The sequence below is a fragment of the Priapulus caudatus genome, unplaced genomic scaffold (assembly GCF_000485595.1).
Source record: "Priapulus caudatus unplaced genomic scaffold, Priapulus_caudatus-5.0.1 Scaffold618, whole genome shotgun sequence".
Taxonomy (NCBI): Eukaryota; Metazoa; Priapulida; class Priapulimorpha; order Priapulimorphida; family Priapulidae; genus Priapulus; species Priapulus caudatus.
In genome coordinates, this window is record NW_014577679.1 from 48,103 (window position 1) to 60,975 (window position 12,873).

Sequence of the window (12,873 nt, forward strand, 5' to 3'; positions counted from 1 at the left end):
AGCAGTCTAGGTTCACACGACAATCAATACGCGGCGCGAACGGGTAGCAGTCTAGGTTCACACGACAATCAATACGCGGCCAGCGTGGTGCCGAATATACCCGGCTTAGTTGGCGCGGAATATGATTCCGCGCTAAGCAAGCCGGAGCATTCGCGGCTAAGCAAGCCGTGGCCAAGCAAGCCGCGTATATTTTAGCGTGTGAACGCAACTTTCTCCTCGTGTGAACGCAGCTACTGTCTACACTCTACAGTCTACAGTCAGGTGCTGTTGAGGGTATATAATTTAAATTGTTACATTGTTACCCCCTCCCAATTTTCTCAACGAATTTAGACGTTTCACAAAATCGACCCCTGGGACTATCAAATCCGCGGAAGAATCTCATCCCTGGATTTAGTTTGGGCTCACACCCGAGTCCCTACCAGAATGTTCTTCCTCAGAGTTGTCTGCCAGCTTTGCGTGCTCCGTCTCTGCAGTCTTTGTTGGCTGTGAGATGGGTGTCTGCTGCTGCTGCTGCTGTTGCTGCTGCTGCTGCTGCTGGTAGACCTGCTGCATGTACTGCTGGTAATGCTCGTCTTGCAGCTGCCGAATGAGCTGCCGTTGCTGTGGATGCAAAGCTTGTAAGTATAATATGTGTAATGCTGTTGCTGTAGATACAGACACGCACGTGAGGTTGTAAGTATAGCATATATGCTTATTGCTGTTGCAATTTCTCTCCCACTCTCTCACTTTCGCGCTCTCTCTCTCTCGCACACATGCATACACGCACACACGCACGCACGCACGCACGCACGCACGCACGCACGCACGCACGCACACACACACATAAACACACTAACACAAATCTCACACCCTTACTGTTCACAGTAATTCAAGCTACTACGTACGTATATGGTTACTAACCTGTTCTATATTACCAGGACACTGCTGTTCTGCATATGACTGAAATTGTGCTTGCGTCTGTTTGTTCAAAGCTTCGACTACTTTCTGTCTGGAAAACGAAATGCCAGCAGCGCACGTGAATAAAACATACGAACATAATCAAACCTCGTGAATTTATAAAATCGTCGACATACACGGCTATTTTAACATCAGCACAGGAAAAATTCCCGTGAGCTTCCCCGTGAGCCTCCCCGTGAGCTTCCCCGTGAGCTTCCCCGTGAGCTTCCCCCCCGTGAGCTTCCCCGTGAGCTTCCCCATTCCTCAAACAATAAGCTCAGGGTGCGAAATTAACGCGAGCCCGGAGTCAAAAACTCCCCGATTTACTGTCGGACTCCTAAATTTGACATCTGCAGGAGTCCGTGAGACTCCCTGAAAATTCTGCTATACTGACAAGTTTGTTCCAGAGCACGGCCTCGCATAATTACCGTATTTTCCCAGCAAATGTCCAACGAAAATTTGACAGACGTGCAACCGCATGAATCTTCAAAATAAGCACATGCGTTATTGTTTTAATATCTTTAGTTTTGAACTTGGTTCGTTTTGCCGCGGACTCCCTCTTTTTGAGGGCAGGGAGTCTGTTGGACTCCCTTGTTCACAAGTTAATTTCTACCTCTGTAAGCTCATGTAATGCACCTGAGCTACACTTACAACAAACGCGATCTTACTTCTGTAATTCTTTTTGATGCAGTTCTTCGCTGAGCTTTAACCTGGCTTCCTCCTCTAGACGTAGCTGCTCTCGTTCCTCCTCTTCCGCTATCCTCCTTTGTTCCTCCTCTTCTATCCTGAAAGAGGTTAATATAACGTTCACCCACGGGCACCTTCATCCTCTCTCCCACCAACTACATCTTCGTAGCAGCAGTTGATATTCTGTCTATTTATATTTTAATTAATATCATGTAATTTATTCACCTGATGCGCGCCTTCTCCTCTAGATCTCTCTTATGTGCCTCGGTGAAGGGTCTGAACAGGGGGCAGTTAGTCTCCAGTAAGCTGCAGAACTTGTCCATAGCTTCCTCCTGTGTCATAGTACCTAGAGCCTGCCAGGCATGCCTGCTTGTGCAAAGCAAAACGTCATTAGTGAGGTCACCTCTACCACGCAAGGTTTCCTTCCATGTTAGTGCTTCCCAGATAGAGCTCAGGCATGAGAGTGGTCTTGGGGTAAAAACCTTAAAATTTTCCAAATTCTTCAGTGTCCAAGCAAAACTGAAGCACGAAGATGTGCCCCCTCTCGCCAGAAAATTGTGAAAATTTCAACTCTGGGAAATGCAATTTCCAGTGTCCTGGGAGCAATTTGTTAAAATTATCACCTACTAGTTCTATGTTAAATCTGATGTTTTATTCAGCCAGACCATGCAAATAAAATGTTATCCACACTGCATACCACTGATATAGGCTACTGTAAGCTGAGACTGAAGTGTTTCACTCAAACCCACTGGATAAAGCAACTGTCCTATGAACACACAAACTCAAAAATATCAAAATTTTTACACTTTATATACATGTCATCATTTCATGATCCTTTACTTTTTACACTGTAGAAGCTTTTCGCTTTTCAGCAAGCTCAGACAACTCATCTTACACCCTTATTTTCTCAACGGGTCTACACGAATTGGAAAAATGGTATTTTTTCAACCCAAAAATACCTGAAATCCGGATATTTCTGAAGGTCTCTCATGCCAGAGAGCTACATGGAGGATACTGATGGATGACACAGGTGCACACGAATGATGATGATGATGATGATGATGATGATGATGATGATGATGATGATGATGAGTGCTTCCCATGCTACGTTACAGTGTACTATCCGGCATAAATATTTACACTCCTTACGTTAATTTATTGGCATCTATGATCGGGTTTTGTTCCTCTAAATCAATCCCAATAGTACGGAACAAATGAAGTCAATTAAAAGTATCATTCGGTGATATTCCAGTTATTGCAGCCCCATAGACGGCTATTAGATTTTAACGTTCTTGTATCTTAAAGTGTATACCGCGAGTTTTTGGGCTCAGGAAAACGAAATATAGCAGAATATAGTCTCACCTGACAGTGGAAATATCACTGATTATACCAACATTCAAAACACCAAGATTTTATGCAGTTATAGCATAGAAAAATTGATTTGACCACATCATACCAGCGATACATTTTTCCGAGTGGTGACTCTCAAAAATTACAAAACATTTTGTTGGTGATCCGGATCCAATTAATTAATTAATTAATTAAATTTTTAGGATATGTCAGAAATGGGGTAACTTAGAATTGATTACATTTTGGTGGTGAATCAGATCCGGATCCAATCAATTAATTAATTAATAAATAAAATTTTGACAGAGAATTCAGCTGCCTTGGCGGAGGTCTGCACTCTCCAAGTGCTCTAGTTTCTCTATTTTGTTGAAGGGAAATTCAGTCGGCACAGAATCTTTTCTATTGACATTTTTACATTTATGTTCTGGTATAGTCACTATATACTAAGGCCGTGGCTACGCGACCGGTTCCAGGCGAGGAGCCGCTATAGGCTACCCCAGAAGGTGCCTTTCTAACAGATCTGAACAGAAAGAAAAACAGCATAAATGATGTATTTTTATATACCTGCAAAAATTGTGAAATATTACTATCTGGAGCATGTATGCCTATTGAAAAGATGAACTGTTAAAACCAATTATTATAATTAAATTGATGATTAGACTTCGATAAAATATCCCTTTGTCTTTACAGAGTCTTATGTCTGGCCGGTTACCGCAACTTTACCTACTGGGTACATAGGAGACTAGGGTGTCGTGTGTGGAGAGTAATACCTTCTTGTGTTGTTGCTGCTATAAGATCTGCTTTCCCAGAGTCAAATGGCCATTATGTAGGATACATGGAAGGGTCTGCTTCAGAAGTTGATGACACCTGGCTGCCATATTGAAAATAAACTCATGCGCAGAAGTTGATGAAATAACTTTTTTATGCAATTGTAATTGTATATAAACGTTTATAAGCAGCAGAGGCAGCACATTGTTTGCACACAATCAACGTTTAATCTAACTCTTCCATAACACTACTTCTACCATACAGTGTCCTGTGGCGCGCGATTAGGTCTGACTTTGGAGGGCAGGGATGCTTCACGATGTTTTTGGGTAGAGCTGGCACAGCTGCATGAAATGGCTCTTCTCCTATGTTTATAACGAAATACATGGTAGTCAGGTTAAAACAAATAGTAACACATATTATAGTACAGATGTAATTCTATGCTGATTTTAAATCACACTAATAACTTGTTTACTTATTCCTAATATATCGTACAGCGGCTACAGGCCCGTGGCATCTCCAGTACAGTAGACAGAATTTCTTGCCGGAAAGAATAGGTCTTCTTTGTGTACTTCGTCTTCAGAACCCACTACTTGCTGGCTTTTCGAAATTCTGCCTCGTGCACCTTGTTGCCATGGCTGTCCTCAGCCTGTGGTCTGCCACTGTTGTAGTTGTGATCTAGGGCTGTTAGTTGGGACCTCGCAAGCATACCTTTTGTAAGTAGTATTAATAACAATGTTAATCCATTTTTTAATTAATAAAAATATTAAGACCAGTATTAATAACATTCATAGTATCCACTTTCATAATTACCTTTGTAATGGCAGTACTGCCGCTTGGGGGCGTACTTGAGATGGAGACTGGTACACCTCAAAACTGACCGGTGTACCCAAACTGCGTTAGGTGTGTCATGTCATGAAGCAATCTCTTGTCCATGACGACAATAGTGAGCAGTTTATGTGCCATGGTGAATACGAAGGTTCTAAGACATATTATCGTTACTCTAGACAATTGCTGTTACTCAAGCAATAACGGTAGATATCATGAAAGTGGGGAAAACACTAGAAAATTCTCGCGGTACACACTTTAAGAGCAATACTATACATCTATATTTTTAATGAGAACATAATACGTTCATAATTTCAAACACTCACAATCTGCCGAGTGTAGCCTTTTTAATTTTGTTTATACACTTAGCCAATCAGAGTACATATGTGTAAAGTGTAAACCGTTTATTCAGGACATTTTAATGGTTCCAAACCCATCCCAGCAAATTGGGGACAACTGTATTTACAAATTTCATGACCATTATAATATTAAGAGACTCGTTCTTACAGTCTGTCACTTCCGATCACATCAAGGTAGCCGACAGAAGACGCGTTCGACGTGTCATATGGACCACACGTAACTTGCTTCATGTACGCTACCAATTTTAATTTATCTTGGTACGATAGATGCATGGCTTTTCCTTCTTTATCTGAAACAGAGCATGTGAGTACACGAACATTATATATATTTTTTACAATTTTAAAATAAAATCGCAAATCTTAATAGATATAATTGGTTAGTTAGTTATTACCACTCATGTTATTGACAGTAGAATTTATACTAGAATTAATATAGTTGCTAATTTTTATAACACAGACATGCTTCTAGTCATGTTATTGACAGTAGAATTTACACCAGAATTAATGAAGTCGCCATTGCCTATAATATAGACATTGTATGAACTATAGACTCAAAGTGTTTTACTGTTGATAAACTACTGTAACACGCCCCAGTCCTATCTTTGTACATGGCAGTTGGTGCATGAGCACCCTTACGACACCCATGTGCAATCTAGTTTACAAATTATAATTCCCTTTCCAACATTTTACATTTAAAATTTACTCTTTTTCTCAGATACAGATGCAAAACTGAAAGTGCAGTAACCCGTTGTATCAGGCTTTTTGGACAAAGCAAGTGGTTGTATTGGGGTAATGAAACAGATATGTTAGGGCACAACATCAAGTTGGATGATCATGAAGGCAAATGTTGCCTTTATAAGAGGGGACTGTGCCAATTGACTTTTTATCAGCAAATGTTATGTAACATAGGGAGGCATATAAACAGACATAAGTTTTATGGCAGGGATATGAAGGCAATGAAAGTAAGGCATCCACAGCACCGCACGCGCTAAGTAATGGTGTTGTGATAAAATGAGTCTACCAACTGAAAAGTAGCTCTTGCTTTTTCTACAAAAGAAAGAGCCAAATGCATGTAATTTAAATTATTACTAGTTTTACTGACTGAACAATATAAGATATATAATAAAGTGAACAAAACTCCATCCACATTTTTAGCTACGGTCTGGATTTTTATGATAATGCGCACTGCTGAATTATAGTATAACTTGTCTAACCCTGGATATACTTGTAGTGTCCAAGAAATTCTGCCTTAAGTATGGCTGAGAAGGTCTATGTCCCCTAGGGTACTGCCGGAACGTACCCTGGGTACGGTCCGGTATACCGGAACGTACCCTGGTACTATCTAATATGCCGGCTATAATGTGCCGGACCGTACCTCGCCTACTCCACTAACGAGTATAGGGAGTCGCCTACGCCTACTCCCTAACCATATCAAATAGTTACCAGGGTACGTTCCGGTACCCAGGGTACGTTCCGGCAGTACCCTGGGGGACATAGAACCTATATGAGCTTAAGTATGTGACCACATTCCCAGGGCTATGCTAGTATAGACCAATAAATTGTGCCCTAACATTTTTTGATATTCTGATGTTATTTTAGGGCCCAATAGCCTTCCATAGACAAAACCTGTGAATTCTGTCGTGCAAAATGCACGACAACCTTTTCACTATTTACGGCCGTGTTACATAGAAAATCAAAGAAATACCTAAAGCCGTCGCTTTATTAACATCTTACCTACATTACAAAACACTTGTCATGCAGTATTCTCCTCTTTAATCACGTTTATTTTATTAAAACATCACGACATAAAAATCACACAAACTTCACTACACACAAAACTGCCAATCTTGCATTGAATTCGAACCGCACCAGACAGCGTCACAGCGATGATTTCATTGGCCGGTGAGAAATGTCATTGTGCGGTTCAATGCAAGATTGGCAGTTTTGTGTGTAGCGAAGTTTGCGTGATTTTTATGTCGTGATGTTTTAATAAAATAAAAGTGATTAAAGAGAAGAATACTGCATGACAAGTGTTTTGTAATGTAGATAAGATGTTAATAAAGCGACGGCTTTAGGTATATTTTCTTTGATTTTCTATGTAACACGACCGTAAATAGTGAAAAGGTTGTCGTGCATTTTGCACGACAGAATTCACAGGTTTTGTCTATGGAAGGCTATTGGGCCCTAAAATAACATCAGAATATAAAATTTTGTAGGGCACAATTTATTGGTCTATGCTGGTAGTGCCAATCTCATCACACCTCTAACCCAGTGCCTAGTTATTTAAATTAACATACACATCTTCTTAACGAAATTCGTGGCTCAAGGATAGAGAGCATGTCCAGTAATAAACATAATTCTATCCTATCACCGTCCTGGACATCATCTCTATCCTTGAACTAAATTGGTGATACACGTGACATGTCACATGCATAAAATCTCTAAACTATCACAAATGCAACAGTATATCCTCATCCTGGACGTTATTCCTCACGCACTGTCCAGCATAAAAGTAGAAGTAGCAGTATAGACTAACTTGCTAGTCTATAGGTCGCACGACAGAGTACATATACTATAGAGAGAGTTAACACTGATCTACAGACTAGAGCTAAGAGTACACTGTACAGTACGTACACTACTGGTACTGAGTACTGGTTACTGCCTACGGTGCAAATCCACTTTAGGCACCTTAGGTATCACGAAGTGATGCACAGATTTCTGTGTATCATCAACTGATGCACAGAATTTCCGTATATCAAGGAATGATGCAAAAACCCTAACCCTAACCGTAAGCCCAACCCTAACCCTAACACACTTCGTGATACCTAAGGAGTAAGATTATACTTTATGACTTAGGGTTAGGGTTAGGGTTAGGGTTTTTGCATCATTCCTTGATGTACGCAAAGTCTGTGCATCAGTTGATGATACACAGAAATCTGTGCATCACTTCGTGATACATAAGGTGCCTAAAGTGGATTTGCGCCACTGCCTACCGGTATACACACCTTTGTAAAATGAAACGGCCAACTTATACAGATCAGACAAGTTAAACCCCCATGACATTTCGTGCGAACTTTGTACGGAGTTCTGTGTCCCATCTGTTTCCAAGCGAGTTTTGGTTTCATCCTCGCTAGTACTCATAGATAAATTCGTCATTTTGTCTTCCAACATTGAAGTAGAACTCTCCGTGTTGTGATTGTGCGCCATGTCTTGCCACGTCTGCAGCCGGGGATACAGGAGGTGCAAAACCAGCCGCCTCGCAAAAATATAATCCGCTTGACGCGATCGATAAATTTTCATACTCAAAATGATACCACACGTCGTTCTGTCCTGTTTCACATGTCACGAACATCAAATATTTTAACATAAATCACGTAGCTGCCTCTACAGTGCGGTATTCAATTCATTTGTGCCGCGTGCGCCTAAACCCACTAAAATTGGATGGTAGGCCCTACATTATATTACCGAGATAAGAAAGGTGTGGGTAAAGGACGTGAAGGAGAGGGAGAAAAAAGGGGAGGAAAAAGAAGACGAGGATGCAAGGCCGCGATGATAGAGATACAGAACGTGGAAAAGCACGCAGAAGTAATGCGTGGATTTATTGTTTGGGATCCGTTCCTGGTCAAAAACATTGATAAGTTGGAAAAAGTTCAGAGAAGGGCAGCCAGGTTCGTATGTAGAGACTACCGGCGTGACAGTAGCGTTACTGAAATGCTAGGAACTCTAAATTGGCCTTCTCTTGCTCAGCGGCGGAGCGATCAGCGCATAGCATTCATGAAGAAGATAATGTCTTCTTCAGTGGCGGTACCAGCAGATCAGTATACCAAACCTGGACCCCAGCGAACACGCAGTAAGAACAGTCAGAAACTTCAAACAGTGCGAGTCAACACCAAAGAGCTTCGCCATTCCTTCTTCCCGAGAACTATTCAACAGTGGAACCAGCGTACTGAGGCCGAGATAGACCTTATCTGTTCCACTGCCGCTGACGACAACATCTAAGCGCACACTTCCCTGCGTTATTATCCACGTAACCGTGGGCTACGCAGTAAACTATCCAGATCCAGATCCAGATTAGCTGGATGAAGATGAGGATATATATATAAGTCGGCTAGCGCAGGATGTGGAGAGGGAGACGCAGAGAGTAAATACGATTTCGGTATTGGCTGTAATGTGTCCAATTATCTTATATTATTCTCTATTATTATCTTATTATATTCCATATAAACTATTTGTGCGCACAGCCCCACCATCTGCATGCCAGGGAGTCATTGTTACTTCGAAATTATGGAAAGGACATATTCCCAAGTAGACTGATTGGGAAAGTATCTATTGCAGAGACTCACAGTAAAGAGCCCAGTCTTATCCTTGCGTTATGGCATGATGTCTCATAGAGTCTTTGTTTGATTGTGTACATGACTTAATTCGTGCGTGTGAGAGCGTGAGGTATTATTTTATTCACTTATTACTAAGAGAAGATTTGACGATGAAATCGGTGAGACGTTGTCTGTTCATGAATGATGTAGGTATTGTGTACCACTCGTCTTTCCTTTCTCCGGCGAGGGTGTTGGGGAATGGTGTCTTTCGACTCACAGACTGGGGTTCAGCATGCAATATACGAGCCGACGGGCTCGGATGGGGGCGGCAACTACATCGGCGGTAGGGTGGTTTATGTTATGTGGTATAATTACACCAACACAGCACAGACACAAGTCAACGAACAGAGAGAGAACCTCTACCTCCCGGCTGTGCCGGCGTTTATTAACGTGTTATCGTGATCCACTTGTACAGCAATGGCTAATACCAGCGTGACAAATACAATCGGCTCTAGTAACTGTTCACAGTCCACACTTACAGAGGATACTCACTATACAGAGCATTTGTATTACGAATATAATCACCCAAACAAGATTCCCGTGTAGGGATCATACATGTATAAAGTTCTACATTTTTACTATGGCCACAATCATTCCATTCTTGGAGGGTATTAATACACTTGTTTAGTACGTATTACGTGGTTATGCATGAAGCGATTATAAGTTATAGTTGATCACCATGCTACTGAGAGAAGTCTCTGCTCGACCTCAGAAAAGCCCCTCAGAAGCCCGTCTGGCTAATAACATAGCAGAGAAACTAGTGCGTGTTAAGGTAACGCCAATGGTAGCAGTGTTTCATCAACTGACACTAACAACAAACACGACATTAATACGAGACGTGCCGTAACCAGATTTAAATGTAAATTAGGTGTCACTTTATCAGTGTCATATCATTATATTATCAAAATATCTCGCTGTTGTCACCGTCGTCACCAAAATCGTCGTCATCACCGTCATCACCGTCGTCACCATCTTCATTACCATCATCATTATTGTCACCCACATCACCATCATCATCGTCGTCATGACCGTCATCACCGTCGTCACCATCTTCATTACCATCATCATTATTGTCACCCACATCACCATCATCATCGTCGTCGTCACCGTCATCACCGTCGTCACCATCTTCATTACCATCATCATTATTGTCACCCACATCACCATCATCATCGTCGTCGTCGCCGTAGTCACCATCTTGATCACTTTGGGTGACAGTGGCTAGGGAGTACACTTGCGACAAATGACGTAACATGAGGACGAGCATTTAACTGCGTTCAATAGATGTCGCTTCCTTCTCCTACGTTCGCGGGTTACTTCACATGATTGGCGTGAAATACGGTGCTGGAGGCTGAATGCGGTATGGCACGCACGAGACTCTAGTATACAGGTCGACATATCGGGCTCTACTGGTTTACACCGCTTCACTTTCACTCCAATCTCATTGTCGTCGTCGTAGTCAGCTGCGCATCTTGATCACTATGTGAGACAGTGGCTACACTTGCGACAAGTAAAATAACATAATGACGAGCATTTAACTGCGTTCAATAGATGTCGCTTCCTTCTCCTGCGGGTTATACCTCCACAGCCGCATTGGCATGAAATACGGTGCTGGAGGCTGAACGCAGTATCGCACGCACGATCTATTATAGAGGGCGACATACCGGGTTTACACCGCTTCACTCTCACTCCAATCTCGTTGTCGTCTGACGTCGCAGCCGTGGTCACTGCGACAAGTACAAGTGTCGCCACCTGTGTATCGCGGTAACAGAATACAAATTCAGTACATTCATCAGCATCGCAAGTTTATCGATTACATTCACTTAATCAACTCGCAGAGGCTGAACCAGAGTTGAATGTATGTAAGTGGACTGAAACTAACTCTCACTGAATCACTCTCTGACGAAGCAACCGTAATTTCGTGCACTGCTCGCTGTGCAGAAGGCAGAAAGGTTCGATATGATATGACTACTAGGCACTTTAATTTAATTTAATTTTTTTTTTTTTTAGGGTTAGGGTTAGGGTTAGGGTTAGGGTTGTTTTTTTTAAGTGCCTAGTAGTCATATCCTAAGTGCCTAGTAGTCATATCCTAAGTGCCTAGTAGTCATATCATATCGCACCTATCTGCCGGGTGCGCTCGCTGTGCGTGTGGAGAATGTTACCAACGTAACCCGATGACAGGGAAAAGTGAGCGGTAAACGTTAATCCATATATCACAACCGAGTTTTTCGTAAGAGTGAGTTTATAGGTTTTCTATGGGAGAGGGGAATTTGTGTGACTGTAGTGTTCACTCTGTCATGTTAACGTTTATTCCTTTACTTGTACGTTTTCTTGTACGTTTTCTTGTACGTTTTCTCAGCATTGATAGTCATCAATAATTTACTCCTAACAGATATTCAATGCAAACAATCCGTTTGTGAAGTAATTATACAATAATTGCGTTTTTCAAAGTGAAGAAAATTATGATCAGAATTCTTTCGATTGCGGTCGGGTTTCCAGAACAGCAGCATGTTCACAGAACGCCTCCGCTCCACCTTCACTGTATTCCGCCCTCTATCGTTACTAGATATGTAACACTAATTGTAACGTTTTTGAACCAAGTGTCTACAGTGGCTTTCAAAATGAATTTGTCAGTCTGAGTAGAATATAAATTCCTACCAGAAACGCAGTTCCAAACTTCGTACACGCCGTCATTTCTGTAGAATGCAGTTTCTCTCTCTCTCCTCGCTATGATTGAAGCTATGATTGACGTTGAAACTCGAGTTTCTGCCTGCATGTAGACCAAGATGTAATTTATACATTGTGAGTTAGGTAACGTGTAGGCTTGTTACCTACAGTTACTACGCTATTGGCTAGAACCAGGTAAATACAGAACTGTGAAGAGTAGCTAAGAAATCACCGACTTCTCGATCGCGCTGCCATGTAAACTTGTTAGCCATTATCCATATGACTATGTTCTACTATTATAGCTTATCTACCTTGCGCCTCGTCTAGCTTTCTCGTTTTATGTAGCCGCGTAGACACCAATAGTGGAGGCAGCGTTCTTGAGAATGGCGAGTGTGTCAGGTTAGCTGGCTATTTATGTATACACGTAAAACATTATGGTCAATCTTTTACGGGTCACCTGTCGCCAGAAGACCGGTCACGGAAGTCGAGATGTCATTAATTAGCTGGTCTAAAATAGGTTACTACGTATAGGACGGGTTTCCTTATAGCTTACATGTTAGAGCAAGAATAACAAACTTGTAGCACACGTAGCAATGGGGTCACCGAACCAACAACTTGGTGACAATTGGAGTCAGATTGCTATGTGTAGATCACTGGGTTGGTGGGTGGGGTGGGGGTGGTGAATGGATAGGTAAACAGGCGGACAAGCGTACGGACGAAGGGATGGTTAATAACTGATAAACTATAACTGAAAAATGGGAAATTGCCAACACTAAACGTATCCTGTTATTAATTTCTTGTAACTTCTTCGCACTGACAGTGACAGCGAATAAAAACATCCGAAACAGATTTGAATTTTATCATTATTTTATTAGAAAAAGTATCCGTTCTTTGTACACAAGTACACACAC

The 12,873-nt window shown here is 41.8% G+C and overlaps 2 protein-coding genes and 1 long non-coding RNA gene across 3 annotated transcripts in view; 1 reads left to right on the top strand and 2 right to left on the bottom strand.

Moving 5' to 3' along the window:
• Positions 1-8,146, bottom strand: part of LOC106812197 (Golgi resident protein GCP60-like) — a 12,883-nt gene extending 4,737 nt beyond the window's left edge. The window contains exons 1-6 of the mRNA XM_014816021.1: positions 7,928-8,146; positions 5,071-5,212; positions 1,849-1,989; positions 1,605-1,721; positions 901-988; positions 420-600 (exon numbers count right to left, since the gene is read on the bottom strand). Coding sequence (XP_014671507.1) covers positions 420-600; positions 901-988; positions 1,605-1,721; positions 1,849-1,989; positions 5,071-5,212; positions 7,928-8,129 — 871 coding nt within the window. The 5' untranslated portion in view covers positions 8,130-8,146. The remainder of the gene's footprint in view (positions 1-419; positions 601-900; positions 989-1,604; positions 1,722-1,848; positions 1,990-5,070; positions 5,213-7,927) is intronic.
• Positions 8,147-10,407: 2,261 nt separating this feature from the next.
• LOC106812196 lies at positions 10,408-12,342 on the bottom strand. Its single transcript, XR_001394298.1, has 3 exons — positions 12,274-12,342; positions 11,954-12,065; positions 10,408-11,047 (listed from the first exon to the last, which is right to left on the bottom strand). It is a non-coding gene; the product is annotated as an uncharacterized LOC106812196 (long non-coding RNA).
• Positions 12,343-12,345: 3 nt separating this feature from the next.
• The window catches only part of LOC106812190 (carbohydrate sulfotransferase 14-like), a 16,611-nt gene continuing 16,083 nt past the window's right edge, over positions 12,346-12,873 (top strand). Inside the window, exon 1 of the mRNA XM_014816015.1 lies at positions 12,346-12,361. Coding sequence (XP_014671501.1) covers positions 12,346-12,361 — 16 coding nt within the window. The remainder of the gene's footprint in view (positions 12,362-12,873) is intronic.